The sequence below is a fragment of the Salmo salar genome, chromosome 28 (genome assembly GCF_965601325.2).
Source record: "Salmo salar chromosome 28, fSalSal1, whole genome shotgun sequence".
Taxonomy (NCBI): Eukaryota; Metazoa; Chordata; class Actinopteri; order Salmoniformes; family Salmonidae; genus Salmo; species Salmo salar.
The window spans coordinates 22,868,991-22,893,140 of record NC_138318.1 but is presented as its reverse complement, the minus strand read 5'-3'; the positions used below and the strand labels follow the sequence as shown (position 1 = coordinate 22,893,140).

General features: G+C 42.8%; 1 protein-coding gene across 2 annotated transcripts; it reads right to left on the bottom strand.

Moving 5' to 3' along the window:
* Positions 1-5,007: 5,007 nt before the first annotated feature.
* On the bottom strand, positions 5,008-20,408 carry tnfaip3 (tumor necrosis factor, alpha-induced protein 3). Of its 2 annotated transcripts, none has more exons than XM_014179932.2 (9): positions 20,103-20,408; positions 18,600-18,941; positions 13,428-13,618; positions 9,839-9,980; positions 9,399-9,569; positions 9,011-9,191; positions 7,882-8,771; positions 7,367-7,584; positions 5,008-7,197 (listed from the first exon to the last, which is right to left on the bottom strand). In XM_014179932.2, exons 2-9 carry the CDS (start codon positions 18,904-18,906, stop codon positions 6,895-6,897), a joined length of 2,403 nt encoding a protein of 800 aa, XP_014035407.1. In that variant the 5' UTR covers positions 18,907-18,941; positions 20,103-20,408; the 3' UTR covers positions 5,008-6,894. The 2 variants fall into 2 exon arrangements, with proteins under 2 accessions (XP_014035407.1, XP_014035406.1); XM_014179931.3 differs by lacking the exon at positions 20,103-20,408 and adding an exon at positions 19,617-20,002.
* Between the last annotated feature and the right edge of the window lie 3,742 nt (positions 20,409-24,150).

The following is a 24,150-nucleotide window of genomic DNA, read 5'->3' as shown; positions in this document are numbered from 1 at the left end:
TGATTTTCAAAACAGTTTACACAAGACACAGAACCTTGTGGCCTTTTGCAAAACAGTAAATACATTTTCAAAATGTAGTTGCCATCTCAAAACATAAATATGCTGAACAAAAATATAAACACAACATGTAAAATATTGGTCCCATGTTTCATAGGCTGAAATAAAAGAGCAAAGACATTTTCCATACGCACAAAAACCTATTTTCTTCTCAAATGTTGTGCACAAATGTGTTTGCATCCCTGATAGTGAGCATTTCTTCTTTGCCAAGATAATATAGCCATCTGACAGGTGTGGCATATCAAGAAGCTGATTAAACAGCATGACACAGGTGCACCTTGTGCTGGGGACAATTTATTTAAAGGGGGAGATCAAGCTGATCCTAACTGTTATAGGTCTATTTCTATTTTGCCCTGTTTATCAAAAGTGTTGGAAAAACTTGTCAATAATCAACTGACTGGCTTTCTTGATGTCTATAGCATTCTCTCTGGTATGCAACCTGGTTTCCGCTCAGGTTATGGATGTGCCACTGCAACCTTAAAGGTCGTCAATGATGTCACCATTGCCCTTGATTCTAAGCAAAGTTGTGCTGCTATTTTTATTGACTTGGCCAAGTCTTTTGATACGGTAGACTATTCCATTCTTGTGGGCTGGCTAAGGAGTATTGGTGTCTCTGAGGGGTCTTTGGCCTGGTTTGCTAACTACTTCTCTCAAAGAGTGCAGTGTATAAACAACATAGCTCAGGCAGTAGGAAACTCTCTCATCCGTTTATATGCAGATGATACAGTCTTATACTCAGCTGGCCCCTCCCCGGATTTTGTGTTGAATGCTCTTCAACAAAGCTTTCTTAGTGTCCAACAAGCTTTCTCTGCCCTTAACTTTGTTCTGAACACCTCAAAAACAAAAGTCAAGTGGTTTGGTAAGAAGAATGCCCCTCTCCCCACAGGTGTGATTACTACCTCTGAGGATTTAGAGCTGGAGGTAGTCACCTCATACAAGTACTTGGGAATACGGCTAGACGGTGCACTGTCCATCTCTCAGCACATATCAAAGCTGCAGTCTAAAGTTAAACCTAGACTTGGTTTCCTCTATCGTAATCGCACCTCTTTCACCCAGCTGCCAAACTAACCCTGATTCAGATGACCATCCTACCCATGCTAGATTACGGAGACATCATTTATAGATCAGCAGGTAAGGGTGCTCTCGAGCGGCTAGATGTTCTTTACCATTCGGCCATCAGATTTTCCACCAATGGTCCTTATAGGGCACATCACTGCGCTCTATACTCCTCTGTAAACAGGTCATCTCTGTATACCCGTCGCAAGACACACTGGTTGATGCTTATTTATTAAACCGTCGTAGGCCTCACTCCCTTCATCTGAGATATCTACTGCAGCCCTCATCCTCCACATACAACACCCGTTCTGCCAGTCACATTCTGTTAAAGGTCCCCAAAGCACACACATCCCTTGGTCGCTCGTCTTTTCAGTCCGCTGCAGCTCAGCTAGTGACTAGAACGAGCTGCAACAAATACTCAAACTGGACAGTTTTATCTCAATCTCTTCATTCAAAATCTCAATAAGGGACACTCTTACGGACATGCTTTGCATGATGTATTGTTGTCTCAACCTTCTTGCCCTTTATGCTGTTGTCTGTGCCCAATAATGTTTGTACCATGTTTTGTGCCGCTGCCATCTTGTGCTGCTACCATGTTGTTGTCATGTTGTGTTGCTACCATGCAGTGTTGTCATGTGTTGCTGCCTTGCTATGTTGTTGTCTTAGGTCTCTCTTTATGTAGTGTTGTGTTGTCTCGCTTGTCATGGTGTGTGTTTTGTCCTATATCTTTTATTTTTTTAAATCCCAGCTCCCGTCCCCGCAGGAGGCCTTTTGCCTTTCGGTAGGCCGTCATTATAAATAGGAATTTGTTCTTAATTTAACTGACTTGCCTAGTTAAATAAAGGTTAAATAAATAAAATACAAATAAAAGGCCACTCTAAAATGTGCAGTGTTGTCATACAGCACAATGCCACAGATTTCTCACGTTTTGAGGGAGCGTACAATTGGCACACTGACTGCAGGAATGTCCATCAGAGCTGTTGCCAGAGAATTGAATGTTGATTTCTCTACCAGAGAATTTGGCTGTACGTCCAACTGGCCTCACAACCGCAGACCATGTGTAACCACGCCAGCCCAGGACCTCCACATCCGGATTCTTCACCTGTGGGATCGTTTGACATTAGCCACCCGGACAGCTGATGAAACTGTGGGTTTGCACAAGAAAAACAATTCTCCACAAACTCTCAGCTCATCTGCGTGCTCGTCGTACTCACCAGGGTCTTGACCTGACTGCAGTTCGGTGTCGTAACCGACTTCATTGTGCAAATGCTCACCTTCGATTGTCACTGGCATTCTGGAGAAGTGTGCTCTTCACGGATGAATCCTGATTTCAACTATACTGGGCAGATGGCGTTGTGTGGGTGAGCGGTTTGCTGATGTCAATATAGTGAACAGAGTGCCCCATGGTGGCGGTGGTGTTATCGTATGGGCAGGCATAAGCTACAAACACAATTGCATTTTATCGATGGCAATTTGAATACACAGAGATACAGTGACAAGATCCTGAGGCCCATTGTCGTGCCATTCATCTGCGCCATCACCTCATGTTTCAATATGATAAGGCACGGCCCCATGTCCCAAGGATCTGTACACAATTCCTGGAAGCTGAAAATGTCCCACTTCTTCCATGGCCTGCATACTCACCAGACATGTCACCCATTGAGCATGTTTGGGATGCTCTGGATCGACGTGTACGACAGTGTGTTCCAGTTCCCGCCAATATCCAGCAACTTCGCACAGCCATTGAAGAGGAGTGGGACAACATTCCACAGGCCACAATCAACAGCCTGATCAACTCTATGCAAAGGAGATCTGTCGCGCTGCATGAGGCAAATTATGGTCACACCAGATACTGACTGGTTATCTGATCCACATCTCTACCTTTTTTCAAAGGTATCTGTGACCGACAGCTGCATATCTGTATTCCCAGTCATGTGAAATCTATAGATTAGGGCCTAATGAATTTATTTACATTTCCTTATATACCTCAGTAAAATCTTTGAAAATGTTGTATGTTGCGTTTATATTTTTATGCAGTATATACATTCATCAAAACCATATATCAGCAAAATTGCAAATACATTCATCAAAAGAACATGACTGTCTGCAAAGGGTGACAAAATGGTAAAACATCATCCAAAACACAACCAAAACAAACTGAAAATGCATCCAAAAAGTTTGTAGTCACACACTTGATATAGTCATTGTATGCAAGAAATATGGGACCAAATACTGAAGACATTCAGACTGGTTAAGGTGTTGGTTTGACAGTTGCTGGACCTGGGTTCAAGTCCCAGTTGGGGCTACAGCAACCCCTTGAATTCCATACAATATACTTTCATGGTCGGTTTCATTGACTTCTCCATATTTTTACCTACAACATCTGAGTCCGTTGGAGAGGATCACCTCTGATCTACAAATAGTATTCCTTGCAAAATAATAGGTTTTGTGCGATTTAATATTCACAGAGCTACGCTTCCCATGGCTTATGCAATCCCTCAACCACATGCCAGACATTGATTGATTGATTGATTAATTGGAGACAGCTTGTGCCAATTACAGAACATTTCCTAGGATTTCCTACCTTCAGCAACACTAGTAAATAATGCTGGAAATGCCAGTGAAAGCAGTGCCTCAAAAAGTGCCCCAAAACTCCTGGTCCTAGTCATACCGTACTTCATACTCATACATGATCATGATGCAAAATGAAACTGTACGTCTCATTTACAGCAGGTACTTAAGGTTATTCACCCCATAGGCATAGTGTACATAGTTACCATGATCACCTTGTTTGTCTTGCTTTTGAATAACATGGTCAGCGTTGGTTACACCCACTGCCGATTGCAAAAAAAGAGCTCGCAGCTCAACTTCCTGAATTGAAACAGAATACAAGAGAGTCCTGATCTAGAAGAATTTCACATAGGCCTACCATAAACCTACGTTTTAAACCTTGATAATGTGCAACAATGGGGTAACTGCCAGGTGATAACACAGCCACCCACTTTGAATGCAAAGTTATTTTCAGACCACCACATCTGCCCACCTGCCATGTCAACGGCTGTTGGCTGACTTAGGGAGAATCTCAATTGCATTCTCCTCACGTCCTCTCTCCTTGCCTCCTTCTCAAAACCCATTGGAGAAGGTCAAAGGGGAGGGAGGCGAGTAGAGAGGACGCGAGGTGTATGCAATTGAGATTCTCCCCTAGTACCCACGCTAACGCTATTCCTCCCTCCCACGCACTCCTGAAATGTCACCTCTGCCCAACAACATATATCCCCACCCTCACCCTAACGCTCCCTCAGCAGCGGTAGCTTCTGATGAAGACTTTCCTTTCAGCTGTGACTCAACTGTGAGGATTCTGAAGGGGGTTGCCTGCTTTTCAAGCACTATGGGCCACGGCCGTGAGAGGTCAGACGTGTGGGTTTACTTTCAGAATTACATTGTTAGAAAGAGTGAAAAAAAATAAATGAGAATTTTGTTAAAGTGAAACACATGTGTGTGTGAGAACCAAAATGCTTTAGAAACGTAATGTGGATGGTTTAGCTAAAAATATGAGCAAGTCAATGTGGTAGTGTTTAGCTGCACTTTGGCACAGGCCCATATGTCTCCACTGGAAAACACACCACACATCAGTAATAGAATCACTCTAAAAACAGAAAACACAGAATAATGTCATTTTTGAAAACCAATCATTGAGCAATATCCAGTCACCCACATACGAAATGTAGAAGTATGTTCTGTAGAGTTTGTTCACACACACGCAAGCACACACACACACACGCAAGCACACACACACACGCAAGCACACACACACACACACACACACACAGTTTGTTGATACGCAAGCACACGCACATATACACACACAGTGTTGAAATAAGCAACAAGACAATGTCAGGTTTTCTTAATAAAAATAATTCATTTCAGGACAACATATAAATAAGTATTGAAACGCACAATACAGATAATATTTGATATGAATAAATACTTAACAAACAAAACAAAGCTTTTCATACAATACCCTATTATTGAAAGGTTACACAAAAATGTATCTCACAACTTTTGCATGTTTTGTTACAACTTTGCGTGTTTACGTCTAACATTGGAATGTCCCTATGCATGTCAAGGAAAGTACCATCCTAAATTCCGGAGCAGCTTATTAAGTATTGTGCAAGTAGTATGTGATGATCAGAGTTCCGACCCATAACCAAAGAGCATGTACTCCTTTGATGTCTCGTAATGAACTGACAACTAATTGCCCTTATATTATGTTTATCATCTGATTAAAGACCAGATCTCTGTCTAGGCTACCATAAATCAAATTTTTAACAGACGTCAGATATGCATATTGAACAGACGTTCTTTTGTTTCAACGTTGCGTTGGTTAAGAGGTCACGAGAATGCTTTGTAGATGATGGCACGTTTTTTTGGCAGGAACAAAAATGTCAGTTCAAATATATAGATATAAAAGAAGAAAAGGAATGTCAGTTTGCTTGCGCATATCACACAGGTGTGAGTATTGGAGTGAGGCATCGTGTGAGCAGAGCAGATTTCAGCAGAGCCCCTATGATGAAGAGGTACTGTACTGCAAGCCAGTTTCTACGGGTGGAGAGGTATTTTACTGTAGGCTGGGGCCTACCAGCTCATGGTAGCTAAGAGCACTGGCTGCCATGCCACAGCTACATGGTGTGAACCAAGCCAAGGGGGTGTGTTGCTCTTTCGTTTTTTTCCCCACAGGTGTATTTGTTTACCTTCTCTTGGCCTCCCTCCCTTCTCTGACTGAGGTATTGAGCTCTAAGGGGATTTCTCCTGCACTTATGTTTTCTTTCCTTTCCTTTCAAACACACACTCCTTTCTTCACTGGCAATCCCCTTGGACGAGATCAACTGAACTCTGCTCTTATCTTTCTCTGTAAGTTAGTCATTAACTAGGAGTCTGTGTGAAGGTAATTGCCCAGCATTAACAGAGGCCACATATAGAACATACTGTAACGCGGTACAACTCTCAGGGCAAGCATTAACTTGTATTTCTACAGTACAGATACAAAAGTGGTCAACAGCAAACAAGAACACAACCACAAAAGGCAACAGCATCTGTACTGCCAGCAGACATCTATGCGGCGGTGGGAGAGGTTGAATATTATTGAGTTCTAACTACTGTTTTCTCTGTCATGTCACAGAACCTCCATGTTTGATTTCTGTACAAGTAGCACCATACTTTTAAGGGTCCTGCCCACTCGCAAATGCTCAGATACTGTACATTAGCTGTCTAGGTAGGTGCAGTTTTTGAGACTGTAACTACTCCTGTTTAAACCCGAATTTTGACTAAACAAACTCATTTTGGCAGTGCGTGATGGCTTTGGCACAGCTTTGCACTTGTCAGAACTTTGGTCGATGAGGTTCTTAAACAAAAGCTGTGGTTTATCACATTATTGTGTAGGTAGCTAGCTGCTTGATAGATAATTCCTTGGCCGTATTATTAAGCAGTTTACACATTGCGCTTTTTTCAAGATACAATCAGTAGTCCATCATGATACAGTATGTACTTAGATACATACTGTACATATGTTGTCAGTTTTCTGACACGTATACCTCACTTCTCGTCCTGTACACGTGAGATAATAATAATTGCACTAAGAGGTATTCTGCCGGCCATTTCTACTGCCCCCGCTCTTCATGAACACATTTTAAAATGGGCTTTTGGCCGTAAGGTCACTAGTTTCAGAGATGCATTGACGAGCATCGTGGCACGGCCATTTTAATCTTCCCCAAACCTCTGGGCTCACCCCCTGTAGATCTGCTTAAAGAGGTCACATTCATTACAGTAGCCTTGCTTCTCTTGGTTAGCATAGTGGTCACAGCCTAAGGTTTTACAGCGCTGCTTTGTCTTCTCTTTAGGTGCCCCTGCCCTCTCCCTGCGACTCTCTCTCTGCCCCCGCGTGTTCCGCGTGTGGCACTCTGGACACAGGTCTGTGCAGCCAGGGGAGATGTTACTGCAGCCACTCCGCCTACACGTCGCCTGGGTCTGGGTCTGGGTCTGGGTCTGGGTCTGTCTGGTTCTGTCTCTTTCTGGTTTAGCTGTTCGCTGCAGAGAGAGAGAAAAACAGAGGAACATTGTCACTTGTGGAAGCAAATCATTCTATCTGATCTAAGACTTGTATTTACTCTCTGAAACATTGTAAAAAAAATGATCTGCAAATCAAAATGTGGTGTACAGCCACTGACCCCTGTGTGAGAGGGAGGGAGACACTCACCATGACCAGTGGAGGGGAGTGGGTGCCGGGAGCCCTGGTAGCAGCCTGGTTGAGCCTGGTGCTCTGCTCCTTTACGTAGCACTTGTTGCAGTAGCCCTCCAGCATGACCTTGCCCATGGCCCCACAGTCCGTGCCCCGACAGCGCGAAGCATCCTGGAAACCTGCCTCTGACGCGTGACGACTCTGGATTGGAGCAGGGGGAGGATGAGGGGTCGCCACTGGGGGAGGTGAACACAGCGAAACCACACGTCAAACTCACATATGACCACACACAATATCAACTTATCTTGAGATTCCAGTAAATTTGCAGCTTTCCCAGTACTGTCTGGTGTAAACATTTTGTTTGTTTCATGTTGTCTCTAAGTATACTGATATAAGTAGATTAATAGTAGACATGACAGCTGTGGGTTTTATGTGGCCTGATTCCCTTTGATGAAATCAATGTTTTGCTGGGAAATTATTAGAAAAGCATTTCTTGTTAAAATGACTATGAACAAGTGGCTGATTAGACTTACGGTGGTTGGTTTGATAGTCCACATAACAGATGGTGCAGAATCCAAGATTCTGTTGAGTCCCAAAGAACTGGCATCCCGACCTCTTACAGGGCCGGCCAGACGTGTGGCCGTTGAGAGCCGAGGTCCCTGAGCGCTCAGAGTCCCTTGGCTGGGGCTGGGTCCATAACGACCCAGAGGAGGCCTCTATCCTGGCTGCTGCCGGTGGCTGGGGATCCTCGCCCCTCTCCGTAGCAGTCCTCTGGAGACACGGGGGGCACAGTCCGTTAAATATCCTGAAGGCCTTCTGGTGGCACACGTTGCACCGCTCTGTCTCCTGCTCCCGTCCCGCGCCCCACTGGGGCCAGCCGAGGTGGGCAGGCAGGGGGAGGCCCGAGGGGCCCTCAGCAGTGGGTGCATTCTGCCGGGTGTTGAAGCAGCGTTCACACAGACCATCGTGCTCCACGCTGAGGGTGAAAAGGCAGCCGGGTGTCTTGCACTTCATGGCGTGGGTCTCGCTGTACAGGCTGAGGCTGGGCGCCGTGGGTGGGGGAGGGACGGAGCGCGGGCTGGTTAACACCGCCCGGCAGCCACTACTACACTCTGGCTCACAAGCCTGACCACCGCCTTTCGTAGGAGCGGCCTCTATCCTCCCGTTGGGCTGGCCCTGGCGTTTCTCAAAGCACTCGTGGCAGTGTGGCTGGGTGTCCACGGAGACGTAGAAGGTGCATCGTGGTGTGGCACAGCGGATCTCGATAAGGGACAGCTGGGACACGGAGAAGGGGGGTGGTCTATGGGGCTGGGCGGCCCACAGTTGGTCCTTGTCCTCCTGCCAGCGCTTGTACTCGTGGTTGACCAACTGGAGGTAGTCCTCCATCAGGTTCATGTCCTCAGGCAGGTTCCCTTCATCCAGCCTGGGAGAGGCAACATGGAACACACTCAGAACTATTGATAGGCTAATCACACACCTCTCGGCCAGGTCCACAATATTGACAATTGGTTCTCAACTGACCCACCCGATTAAATAAAGTAAATACAAATGAAGTACTATTATGCCACAAACATACTTTTAAAAACAGATTTGTTGTGCTTTTTAAACAGTGCTTTATATCCTGTTCTCTGTAGTTCCCCATGCCTCTAGTGTCCTACCCACCTGGCAGCATTGATGATGCGTGTGGTATCGTAGCCCAGTCCAATGACAGGGATCTCAATCAGCATCAGGTAGTCCTTCAGCAGCCTCTCCTTCTGCGTCTGCTCCTTCTCCATCAGGAAGTGCACCTTGAGCTCCTCGAAGCCCCCGCGACCCGGGTTGATCAGCGGCACCGCTCGGATCTCTGGGGCACACAGTCATAATAATAATACATGAATAATACATAGGTGTTAGGTATATACCACTTTTCTGGGACCCAATGACGCTGTACAACAAAAACAGCAGAAGAAATGACTAAATGTAGTAGGATGCGGTATATAGGTCACATTCACCCTCATTCTACAAGCACTCCTCAACAGGGTAATCTATCAATGACAGTTACTGTACACACCCGGGCCACTGTCTTTGATGGTGATGAGGGGGGCAAAGTGCTGGGAGTCGTAGCCGAGCACTATGGGGTACTTGTAGCACTCCCCTGGAGGCCAGTGCAAAGGCAGGTAGATGCCCCCCACATTGAGGGGAGAGAAGGAGGAGCAGGATTTCATGCTGCGTAGCACCTGGTCTATAAGGATACAGCCATGAGTTAGATACTGGACACCATACTTGACTGACTGCTTCTACCGCAATAGTAGACAGACCTACAGAAAGAGGTACAGAAACTGTACACACCAGACCAGGGTCAAAATAATTTGTCAAACACTTTCAAAAATGTGTGCTTGAGTTTGACCTGTACAATTGAACCAACAGAATAGAGACGGAGCATACTTGTACAATGTAAACAGAACTTCTGATGAACTGAATGATGAAAGGCTCCATTGAGAAAGGCTGTACCTGCGATGACGATGATGGGCCTGCGGAGGATGTTTGAGAGGACAAAGATGTGTATGTCTTCGAGGGAGTCAAACTGCAGCCCGTTGCTGCTGGATACAGGTGATGCCATCTTGATGATCTTCTCCCATTCCTCCTCCCAATTCTGAAAATAAAAAACACTTTGAGTTAGGCTGCTTTGAACATTATGATACTACTAACAGGTGATAGTACTAAAAGACCTGGGCGATACCACTAACAGGTGATACTACTAACAGACCTGGGAGATACCACTAACAGGTGATACTACTAACAGAACTGGGCGATACCACTAACAGGTGATACTACTATCAGACCTGGGAGATACCACTAACAGGTGATACTACTAACAGACCTGGGAGATACCACTAACAGGTGATACTACTAACAGACCTGGGAGATACCACTAACAGGTAATACTACTAACAGACCTGGGAGATACCACTAACAGGTGATACTACTAACAGACCTGGGAGATACCACTAACAGGTGATACTACTAACAGACCTGGGAGATACCACTAACAGGTGATACTACTAACAGAACTGGGCGATACCACTAACAGGTGATACCACTAACAGGTGATACCACTAACAGGTGATACTACTAACAGACCTGGGAGATACCACTAACAGGTGATACTACTAACAGAACTGGGCGATACCACTAACAGGTGATACTACTAACAGACCTGGGAGATACCACTAACAGGTGATACTACTAACAGAACTGGGCGATACCACTAACAGGTGATACTACTAACAGACCTGGGAGATACCACTAACAGGTGATACTACTAACAGACCTGGGAGATACCACTAACAGGTGATACTACTAACAGACCTGGGAGATACCACTAACAGGTGATACTACTAACAGACCTGGGAGATACCACTAACAGGTGATACTACTAACAGGTGATACTACTAACAGAACTGGGCGATACCACTAACAGGTGATACTACTAACAGACCTGGGAGATACCACTAACAGGTGATACTACTAACAGACCTGGGCGATACCACTAACAGGTGATACTACTAACAGGTGATACTACTAACAGACCTGGGCGATACCACTAACAGGTGATACTACTAACAGAACTGGGAGATACCATTAACAGGTGATACTACTAACAGACCTGGGAGATACCACTAACAGGTGATACCACTAACAGACCTGGGAGATACCACTAACAGGTGATACTACTAACAGGTGATACCACTAACAGGTGATACCACTAACAGGTGATACTACTAACAGACCTGGGAGATACCACTAACAGGTGATACCACTAACAGGTGATACTACTAACAGACCTGGGAGATACCACTAACAGGTGATACTACTAACAGACCTGGGCGATACTACTAACAGGTGATACTACTAACAGACCTGGGCGATACCACTAACAGGTGATACTACTAACAGACCTGGGAGATACCACTAACAGGTGATACTACTAACAGACCTGGGAGATACCACTAACAGGTGATACTACTAACAGACCTGTGAGATACCACTAACAGGTGATACTACTAACAGACCTGGGAGATACCACTAACAGGTGGTACTACTAACAGACCTGGGCGATACTACTAACAGGTGATACTACTAACAGACCTGGGCGATACCACTAACAGGTGATACTACTAACAGAACTGGGAGATACCACTAACAGGTGATACTACTAACAGACCTGGGAGATACCACTAACAGGTGATACTACTAACAGACCTGGGAGATACCACTAACAGGTGATACTACTAACAGACCTGGGAGATACCACTAACAGGTGATACTACTAACAGACCTGGGAGATACCACTAACAGGTGATACTACTAACAGACCTGGGAGATACCACTAACAGGTGATACTACTAACAGACCTGGGAGATACCACTAACAGGTGATACTACTAACAGGTGATACTACTAACAGACCTGGGAGATACCACTAACAGGTGATACTACTAACAGACCTGGGAGATACCACTAACAGGTGATACTACTAACAGACCTGGGAGATACCACTAACAGGTGATACTACTAACAGACCTGGGTGATACTACTAACAGGTGATACTACTAACAGACCTGGGAGATACCACTAACAGGTGATACTACTAACAGAACTGGGAGATACCACTAACAGGTGATACTACTAACAGACCTGGGAGATACCACTAACAGGTGATACTACTAACAGACCTGGGAGATACCACTAACAGGTGATACTACTAACAGACCTGGGAGATACCACTAACAGGTGATACTACTAACAGACCTGGGAGATACCACTAACAGGTGATACTACTAACAGACCTGGGAGATACCACTAACAGGTGATACTACTAACATACCTGGGAGATACCACTAACAGGTGATACTACTAACAGACCTGGGAGATACTACTAACAGGTGATACTACTAACAGAACTGGGTGATACTACTAACAGGTGATACTACTAACAGACCTGGGAGATACCACTAACAGGTGATACTACTAACAGAACTGGGTGATACGACTAACAGGTGATACTACTAACAGACCTGGGAGATACCACTAACAGGTGATACTACTAACAGACCTGGGAGATACCACTAACAGGTGATACTACTAACAGACCTGGGAGATACCACTAACAGGTGATACTACTAACAGACCTGGGAGATACCACTAACAGGTGATACTACTAACAGACCTGGGAGATACCACTAACAGGTGATACTACTAACAGACCTGGGAGATACCACTAACAGGTGATACTACTAACAGACCTGGGAGATACCACTAACAGGTGATACTACTAACAGACCTGGGAGATACCACTAACAGGTGATACTACTAACAGACCTGGGAGATACCACTAACAGGTGATACTACTAACAGACCTGGGAGATACCACTAACAGGTGATACTACTAACAGACCTGGGTGATACTACTAACAGGTGATACTACTAACAGACCTGGGAGATACCACTAACAGGTGATACTACTAACAGACCTGGGAGATACCACTAACAGGTGATACTACTAACAGACCTGGGAGATACCACTAACAGGTGATACTACTAACAGACCTGGGAGATACCACTAACAGGTGATACTACTAACAGAACTGGGTGATACGACAACAGGTGATACTACTAACAGACCTGGGAGATACCACTAACAGGTGATACTACTAACAGACCTGGGAGATACCACTAACAGGTGATACTACTAACAGACCTGGGAGATACCACTAACAGGTGATACTACTAACAGACCTGGGAGATACCACTAACAGGTGATACTACTAACAGACCTGGGAGATACCACTAACAGGTGATACTAGTAACAGAACTGGGTGATACTACTAACAACACTTTCAAATACTTGGGCTGCACTTGACTTAGCTTGCCTGGTACAATAACAACAATGGAATAGGCCCAAAAGTGCAAACTCCAAACTAAATCAAGCACACATCTTACTTTACTTTCCAAGTATCTGACATTATGCAGTTATCATTATGCACCCAGGTCTGCTATAGTAACACCATCCTAGCCGTAGCGGGGCCTCCGTTCCTCACCATGGTGCTGTAACGCAGGCCAGTCTGGGTGAACTCCTGAGACTGCAGCAGCTCAGTCTGGAAACGGGCTCTGAAGTTGCCCGTGTCTGTCTCCTTTAGCACGCTGTACAGAGCCTTCCTCAGGACCAGGTCTGTGTCCTGCACCCCCAGCATGTACTGAGATGCAGCATGGAGAAGACAGTTCCCATCTCCTGCAACACACATATACAGCCATGAGAAATGGGGGTAGATATTACATACGGCACAGGATACCCACTAGAACACATGTAAACAAGAATAACATGACCTAGACAAGCGTAAGGAGGATATCACATCCTTTATTAATAACAAACCTGTGTCAACAAATATGTCGACTGACTTTATTATGTTGACGCATTCAACTTTGTACAACTCCGTCTGGTTTGAGCCAGACACGTACAGTAGATGTTAAGTTTATCTCCAGTCCTTTAATATGAATCTGTGTTTATGTGAAATACAAAGTGCCCATCCTCACATCACCACAGGTAATACTGCGAGTCATTAACGGCAAAACTATCCATCACAGACAAAGACCTGTATCGCTTGGAGAAAATAGTCTAAAAGGAGAGGGGATTTCCAGTCAAGCTCTCACAGCGCTCTTTAGGCATCCATTATATCTGACCATCATTCATCACCTTACAGAGGAAATATAAAAAGGCCTGAGAAAGTTTGATGTCACAGACATCAACATGACTAAATATTTTTGTGGTCTTTGAGAGACCAGAAAAAAACTTTGTGCAAGTACTGTATGTACTGTGGGCTTTGACACAGTAGCCTGGTCCCACACTTTATGTATCAGTCTTCTATTGTTGTCATCATGCCATACAACATGGCTAAAAAGGACTGGATCACTAGGCCTAAGACGCATACAGTATTGGTTTAAACTCTAACTGTATTTTAATTAGACTGTCGTATGGTCCCTTGGCACGTTAACACTGAAATAACCTAAACTAAATAAGCGAATGAAAGAACAGCCTTCAGTGATGACTGGAGAGGGTGACAGACAGGGGCTGAATGAGTAAATCAGGTAAATTACCAGTTGCGTATGCAGGTTTTAATCCAAGTTTAAGAAATCAATGGTAAACTGTATGGAGAAAATGTTGACTCCTATTGCAGGGCGGCGGGTCTTTTTGTCATTGTGAAACATCAGTGAGTACGGGGAGCCTAGCTCGTCTGAAATACCCTGCTGCCTGCCACACTAAAGAGAGGAATTTCCCTGAGTGTGGTTCTCTGTGACTAAGTGCCGTGAGGCTGCCATTCGACTCTTTCTTCCCTTGTCTGCTGCTCCATAGACATCAGACTCTGGACTTTCCAGAAGGGCGGAGCTTGGCTCGGCTGGAACGCTTTCTCTTTACGAGCTTCGCCAACGATCAGTAGAGGTCTCATTTTCGCGTGGGATGATATATTTTTATATTTACACACGCATATTTCTTTACTTAAAAAAGGAAGTTCTGAGTACTGACATGGAACACCTTCTGCCTTCCTCTTTTTTGTCTTCCGCCAGGCTGAAAAACCAGTCTGGGCCTGTAGAGGTGGACACTGTGTTGCACCACTGTTTTTACATATGTATTACTATATGTGCACCGCTATATATGTATTACTATGTGCACCACTATGTAATATGTACACCACTATTATACCTATGTAATATCTGCACCCCAGTCTGTAGATACCTGCTGCCAATAGAGGCAGGACATGAGCCTAGCAGGGATAAAAGGGAAAGGGGGCTAAAATGTTTTTTCTATTTCTATCCTTTAAATAATTTGATGTATGAGGAGAAAGCTTTCCGTCAGTAAAGGGAACATTCTACCCGAGCAACAACAAACCTCCGCACAGAACAGGAAATCTTGATTATGTTCCATCTTAAGGTTGAATCATACTGGACAAAAACATACTTCTGGTAAAAACACACTATGCTTGTTGTGTTGTCAGAATCTTCATATGTAGACGTAAAACCTATACCTGGGGTGTATTCAGTGATTTGAAAAGATTTGACATGTTGCAGATAGAAATGGAATGAGATCTGACACAATTGCCTATTTTAAATGATAAATGGCAATTGTATATGTTCTTCTACATAATAAATTAATATCTGAACTTTCTGTAATGTTGCACTCTGCCGAACATTGTGAACAGACCCCTACAGTTGTATATTAATCAAACAATAAAATAACCTGGGCAACCCAGGTAACCCTGCCTTTGAATGTCTGCCTTCAGACTATAAAATCATGTTGGTGAATGGGCAATTCCCTGGGAAAGTCAACCTGAGCATGCAAAATAAAGTTAGTCATTTGCAAATGAAACCACTTTCATAATTATCCAAGGTCTAAATGTAGGAGTGCAAGCTTTATTTAACCAGTTGAATTTGGGCCATTACAGAGTAGGAGAGCTTGTTTTCCACACTCACAGCTGTCCACTAGTGTTTGTTAAAAGGTTGAGATGTTAATGAAGTAATACAGACCTAATGAAATGTCTTCAGTTGTATTTGCTAGTCTTACAGTCTTGTGAAGTTGGGGGGGGGGGGGGGGGGGGGGGGCAATGTAACATCCATGCCCCTTACATCGGATCATCTTGAAACTTTCTCTGCAACGTTAACTTTCATCAAATTGTTTTATATATCAGTATCCTTTTTCAGCGTTATGATAGTCGTAACACCCATAACGGTAATGGATGTGATGGATATGAATTTATCATATCTTAGCTTCAAAAGCATGTGCATTCACACATTTTGTGTGCTTGTTCTGAGATGTATTCTTAGACTTTTACAGAGGTAATATTGATATCTTGAACATTATGTGATATCATTTCCCATACACGGTAGTAGTTTTTTTAAGATAGAAAGATGAAAAGAGTGTTTATCCACAATCTGTGATTAGTCCTGGATTAGTTCAAATGAAACCCCCAAAATATGCTGACTTCATTCAGGGTCCAGTAAAATGGATTGGTGTTATATGCACATCGACAGTATTTTACCTCATTTGCATAATGTTATATCATATTTCCGATAAGGTGTAATACAAGAAAAATGACATATTTGTGTCTACATTCAGTTGGTAAAGGTTCATTTTGATATACACTACCGTTCAAAAGTTTGGAGTCACTTAGAAATGTCCTTGTTTTTGAAAGAAAAGCACATTTTTTTGTCCATTAAAATAACATCAAATTGATCAGAAATACAGTGTAGACATTGTTAATGTTGTAAATGACTATTGTAGCTGGAAACGGCTGTTTTTTTATTGAATATCTACATAGGCGTACAGAGGCCCATTATCAGCAACCATCACTCCTGTGTTCCAATGGCACATTGTGTTAGCTAATCCAAGTTTATCATTTTAAAAGGCTAATTGATCATTAGAAAAGGGTTAGGGTTTTGCAATTATGTTAGCTCAGCTGAAAACTGTTGTCCTGATTAAAGAAGCAATAAAACTGGCCTTCTTTAGACTAGTTGAGTATCTGGAGCATCAGCATTTGTGGGTTCGATTACAGGCTCAAAATGGCCAGAAACAAAGATCTTTCTTCTGAAACTCGTCAGTCTATTCTTGTTCTACAAGAAAAAGCTTGTCCATTTCATGTAACATCCATAACGCCTCTTACTTGTTTCATTTCTCCACCATGCCAATATATAGAATTTCGCTTTTTGGGATATACACTCACCTTAAGGGTTACTATAGATGCACACATCAACATTTTCATTTATATTTTGTTTGGCCATTCTGTGACACATTAAAGTTGTGATTTTGCCTAAAATCAGTATGTGGTATTTTCAATATTCTCGTTTAGAATAATGTGATTTTTTTTATCAGCAACAGAATGACCATCCATTATTTGGCAACAGTGGGAATCCACTGTCTCACAATGTCCTGCTTTGTCTCTCATGTCCTGCTCTGCTTCTCCTGTCCTGTTCTTATTCACCGGTCACCTGACACAATAGATTAATTCCAGTGAGTCAGCAGCCAGCCAGCAACAGACAGGGTGGTCCTCCTCAGTCTGAAAGTCCTCTGCTGAAAGTCATGGCTGCTGTGTCATTCAGAGGAGAGGCTACTGTATGCGCTGATTTCCCAAATTAAGGCCTAGCTGGGCCCTCCAGAAACTTCTATGAGAAAATGTTATCCTTTCATTAGGAAGGAAATATGTATGTTAACGGGTGTTTCTCAATTGGATTTCCAGGAAGACAAACTTTTGTTATCACTATCATTTTACTGGAAATACTGTAGTTTCAACATGTAGGGAAAAGCCAATAGCCTATGATTCATGTTTCATGTACTGTTACTTTGTTATGACAGTATTAAATTACCAAAGATTCAAGATGTCTATTCCACAGGTGAGAAGATTTTTACCCTCAATAAGACAACACACAAACAAGCCTAATAACCTGGTTATATCTCCTCCTGACAATAACATTCCATCTTTGCAATGATTCAATGAAATTACAGGATTGACATGGTAACTCACACACGTGTGAGTCAAGACAGGTGGGGGTGTTTGCTGTATGATTTGTGAATAAAGGTCCAACTCACTTAGCTACTTATTGAGAGAAGGGGTATACCCAAACCTCCACTGCAAGGTATGAATCTAACCAGACGGAAACTGAGCACTACAGAGTTTGAATGCGTCAACAGAATAAACTCAGTCAACATGGTCTTTAGAAAAATGGAGGGGAAATTATCACTATGACACCATAGAATTTCTGCTTTGGGATCTCCCACATAATTACCCTAGACGTCAGGATTTAGATACGCTGAACAAATCCTGTACTGTAAATCTTCAGAGTCATGTTAGGTACCAGTCAAATCAAGAGCTGCTAATGGTCCTTCTAAACGATAACAAATCTCACCATTGTCATTTACCATAATGTTTGAGTACCAGTGTTTCCCCTATATTCATTTAGCAGCGTTGGCCCAGCGCTTTTAAATGGATATTTGTTGGCTCAATGACTGGAAGTCTATGTTAACAGCTAGCATGTCATTGCGCTAACGCTAGTAGCAATGCACCCCACTCCCCCAAGTTACCCTGCCGCTGCTGCTGAAATAACTCATAGGGGAAACAGTATGAGTAACTCTTACTCTTCAGTGTCAAGGTCTTTCAAACTCCTTTGACAAATACCCCCTCCCCTACTACCAGCAAGGGGAACAGAAACCCAAACTAATACATTACCATTGGTTCTCAATGGCACCATCTTCTTGACCTCGCGGCACCAGTTGAGCTTCTTCTCCTGCTCTAGGGAGCTCTGCATGGCCCTGTCCAAGATGGCTGCCTGGATGACCTGTTGGAAGGCCTGAGGGAACTGGCTCATGCTGATCATCTCCAGGGTGTAGCGGTGCATGCCCCGCAGGTGGTGCATCAGGCCTCCGCTGGCCGCTGGCTTCACCACATCGTTGGGCACCCGCTCCCGGATCTTGACCGCTTTCAGCAGGTTACTCACAAAGAGGAACTTGGGCAGGAAATTCTGTCCCTGGGACATGGTGTTCACCAGATGTAATGTGTACAAACGCAGAACTGAAGAGGAGAAAAATAAAAAGTTGTTGGTTGGTTTCATTGGCAGCACGTGGTTCTGATCACTGGACTATATAGGCCACTTCTAATACTAGACAAATTGTGGGTAATGAATAAAGACAAACAAGAGGGCTTTTGTGTTATTTTCCAAGTTAGAATTTCCCCACAGCCTCTGCCGCCCCAATGGGATTGAGGCACATGACAGACGCCTTCTACAAACTGATGGTGATTTCCAGACCCAAAGCCAAAGGACAGCGCTGGGCAGTAGAAATCATAAGGCCCACTCACACCCACCATCACAGAAAAGTCAGTAATAATGACAATGATGCATAAGAACTGCACAGGATGGAACTATTAAAAACCCTTACAGTTCTTTTCAGTATTCAAGATGGAGGACCATTGAAACAGGAACTTGAAAGTAATGTGTTTTAACATCAAGAATAACACATTGCTCATCAATCAACAGTCATCTCCCATCTGTAGAACAGTCTGTCAGATATCTATACCCATTTCATATAATATGACAATAAGCTGTTAAGACCTTATGGAGAGGTACCTACCTACAATGTGATATATACTGTAACTGTATATTATGGGCACCGTATACATTATTTAGAACGAAACAATTCAAGCAACAAAACAATTCAAGCATCCTTCATCAATTACAGTATAGATTACCTTGAAGGCGCATAATGTCATTGTTGGAGAACCTCTAAATATCCATGTAATAAGGAGACTGTCGCTCTTTCGATATTGGCAGACATTGAAGCGTTGGCACAATGGTGAGCGCTGCGGTTTACACAAAACACAATAACAGGAGTCTACTGACGTTCGGATTACGTAATTCCTCTGACAGCAACGGTTGAAACATTGTAACATTGCATCGCGAGTATTGTCAAAATATAGTTACAATGTAACATTAATTATTTATTCCACTGGGTAATGTTTTTTTAATTGCTTGAGGGTGACGTCTTCGTAAACAATGGCTGTCAGAACCATGGCGCCCATGCCAACGCGCATACCTCTCTGTCTGTGTCCCCAGAAACTCAATGCTACGACCAAGGCCTCTCAATGTTAGTCAATAGTAAATATCTTTCAAATGCTTAAACGAAAGTGAGTTACAATCCTTGGTAAAGAAATATATAGAATATGAATGAATATTACCTGTGCTATATGTCGGTACTAAGACTACCAACAAAGCCTAAGGATGCTCCGGGTAGTCCTCTGCCACTTCAATCAGGTTAACCGCAGCAGTCCACACAACGCCATTCAGCCTTCTACACAATCAATTCTATTTTGGTTGATTCACTGTATAGACCGTCAAAGCATAGATCACGTCCCACAACTTAATTTAGTTAATGTAGACGGAGAAAAAAAAACTGACTAAAGGGGATTTCCAGTGTTAGGGACTTTCCACATATCTCTCAGTCACAACCTTCAGACGTAGTTACATCTCACACACAATAGGTGGTGTCTGAGCGAAACGCCATTAGGCTACGTTCTCCGGGTCGTGTTGGTGACGAATAGCGTACTGAAATGTCTGGTCCCACCTACCGTGCACAGACGAGGGTTAGTGAGCACAAAGAGGGAGCGTCATTTTCTGACCCTTGTGAGACAGAAAGCCAGCCCTAGAATAAATAATTACATTGAAATGAGAGAAGTCCTGAATATGACCAAAACACTGAATTAGATTCATGCATAAAATGTAGGCTTCGGCCTACATATGCTAATCGTATTATGGGAGAAATGTATTTTACCTTCAGTTAACTAGGCAAGTCAGTTAAGAGCAAATTCTTATTTTCAATGACGGCCTAGGAACAGTGGGTTAACTGCCTTGTTCAGGGGGAGAACGACAGATTTTTCCCTTAGGGACTCGATATTTCAACCTTGCGGTTACTAATCCAACGCTCTAACCACTAGGGTACCTGCCGCCCCAAATGTATTGCCATGGATAGAATAGAATAGAATGCAATATAATATAATTGATACTTCATTGTCCAATTGGTTAGAATGGCTGCTGGTCTGCCTCTCTATCCTCTCAACAGTGTAGGTAGGCTACACATACTGTACTCAAGGATTTGCAAACACATTTACAAGGAGATATCTGATTAATCTCAAATAATTATTCTAGGGTGAGGGGTTTACACACAATTCATTTGAGTTTATTAACAAATGTAATGCATATAAAATGATATGTGTAATTACACGTAACCTCATGGCAACTCTATATAGACAATTATTTGCACCAGCTTTCATAACCAACCCTCAGCAACACAGAGAATCCTACTTTAACTGCATTGTAAATAAGAGTGTTTAGGTGCTCCCCCTCTGGTGTAATGCATTCTGATGAAGGTATTTTGCAGTAACTGTAGAGGAAGTCAGGAAATAATTTACCTGGTCCTCTACCAGATAACAACTGTGCAGTGTAGAACAAAATCTATACGAATTGCAATGGCATTATTGCTAATGAAATCCATGGTCCAAAAGCATAACAGACAGCTTGATCAATTAAACTGCAACAATTTGATTTCATACGGTATACAGTACAATACTAAAGTTAAACTTGAGTCATTACTAGCGCTGTCACTATAGTCAAAGAGGAAGAGGCGAAGAGAGATGTTTTACTCCGCCCAAAATCGTCTACGAAAATAAGCCCACTAAGTGGGACATTTTTTTGTGTTGTGTCGTATTTGCTAATTTGCTACGTGAGGCTTATTTGATCGAATAGACGTTTCGTAATGGTTAGGTTGTTACAAATGCACTGATATAAGTGGGGGAAAACGACTTTATATGGGAGTTGTGCCTGTTGTCATAGAGATAGATAGAGGACTAATCGTGAATATAACCTGCTTTAGCATGGACATTGCTATTTAGGGCTTCCACCATTTCAAAGTAGTCAACTGGGTGGGGATTACTATGAGTTGGGAGCAATCAGCCAATAAAGAAGAAGAAAATGGACTACTTTAAAATGGAGATCATGCTGGAGATCATGCTCATGCTGTCACAGACGCTATAGTGGCACAAATACAAAGAGGAGTCCTCTATCTCTATGGCCTGTTGTTCACACCCGTATCTGCCCTCTCATTGGCTGGAATGGTCCCACCTGATCATGCCTCCTCCCGCCTGCCTTCCATCTTCGAGGACATGTATTTCCAGCGTTAGAGCGGTCACTTGACTATCTTTTCAATATAATAGACAATCTTTGCTATAGTCTAACTAGCTTAAAGGGAACGCTTGGTGATATCAATCCTAAGCAGCAGTGACATCTATTGGATAAAGTTGTAAAAATACATTTTGGGGAAATATGCAAAAAGTAACACAAGGGGGCAGACATGTTACATGGTGAGAATGTCACAGAATAAAAGGTGGCCTATCATCCAAATTGACATGCACAAAGCAGATGCTCCATATTCTGCAATGGTTTAAATACTCCATGAAAGTACAAAACACAGATGGTACCAAAATATCTTACTCAAAAACAGTTCTCAACAGCATGAACTAGAATTGGGTGCATAGGCATGTCTTGAATTTCAATATTGATTGGTTCCCTCACCATCAAGTGGTTGCATTCACTCCACATGTAGCTGTTTAATAACTACAATCGTATTGTTAAGGTTGGTTACTGCAGTGTATTAATCCATGGCTTATTCATACCAAGACAAAGATGAGAGAATCTTGATTGATACATGGTATACAATGAGGGTTTGGTCCATATAGAATAAGAATTCTAATTGTATGGTTTGGTAAATGGGCCTTCAATGTGGAGATAGGGTGCACACAAAAAATATACAAGTTTGTTCTTGCTTAGTATTTTACATTTATTGAATTCAGTATTTAGCCAACCGCAACATTTTATCTGCTGCCTTTCTAAAGGGAGGCTGGTGGTCAATGGACTTTACCAATGAGAAATGTAACCACAGTCATACACAGCAAATGCTTTACTGTATTCTATCACTGCCCTACAGTGCCTTCAGAAAGTATTCTCACCCCTTGACTTTTTACACATTTTGTTGTGTTGCAGCCTGAATTTAAAATTGATTAAGTTTAGATTTTTTTGTCACTGGCCCTACACACATTACCTCATAACGTCAAAGTGGAATTGTTTTTCGAAATTTTTACAAATGAATAAAAAATGACAAGCTGAAATGTCTTGAGTCTATAAGTATTCAACCCATTTGTTGTGGGAAGCCTAAATATGTGCTTAACAATTCACATAATATGTTGCATGGACACACTGTGTGCAATAATAGTGTTTAACATGATTTTTTAATGACTACCTATTTTCTGCACCCCACACGTACAATTATCTGTGAGATTCCTCAGTCCAGCAGTGAATTTCAAACACAGATCCAACCACAAAGACCATGAAGATTTTCCAATGACTCGCAAAGAAGGGCACCTATTGGTTAAAAAAAGCAGACATTGATTATCCCTTTAAGCATGGTGAAGTTATTAATTACACTTTGGATGGTGTAACAATACACCCAGTCACTACAAAGATACAGGCATCCTTCCTAACTCAGTTGCCGGAAAGGAAGGAAAATGCTCAGGGATTTCACAATGAGGCCAATGGTGACTAAAACAGTTACATAGTTTAATGGCTGTGATAGGAGAAAACTGAGTATGGATATACAACGTTGTAGTTACTCCACAATACTAACATAATTGACAGAGTGAAAAGAAGGAAGCCTGTACAGAAAAGTAATACTGAAGTAATACTGCAACAAAATGTGACAAAGCAGTTAACTTATTGTCCTGAATACAAAGTGTTATGTTTGGGACAAATCCAATACAGCACTTACTGAATACCACGCAATATTTTAAAGCATAGTGGTGGCTGCATCGTGTTATGGGTATGCTTGAAATCATTAAGGACTGAGGAGATTTTCAGGATAAAAAATAAACATAATGGAGCCACAGGCAAAATCCTAAAGGAAAACCTGGGTCCGTCTGCTTTCCACCAGACACTGGGAGATGAATTCACCTTTCAGCAGAACAATAACCTAAAACACGAAGCCAAATCTACAATGGAGTTGCTTACCAAGAATACAGTGAACGTTCCTGAGTGGCCAAGTTACAGTTTTGACATAAATCTGCTTGAAAATCTATAGCAAGACTTAAAAATGGTTGTCGAGCAATGATTAACAACCAATTTGACAGAGCTTGAAGAATTTAAAAAATAATAATGGGCAAATGTTGTACAATCTAGGTG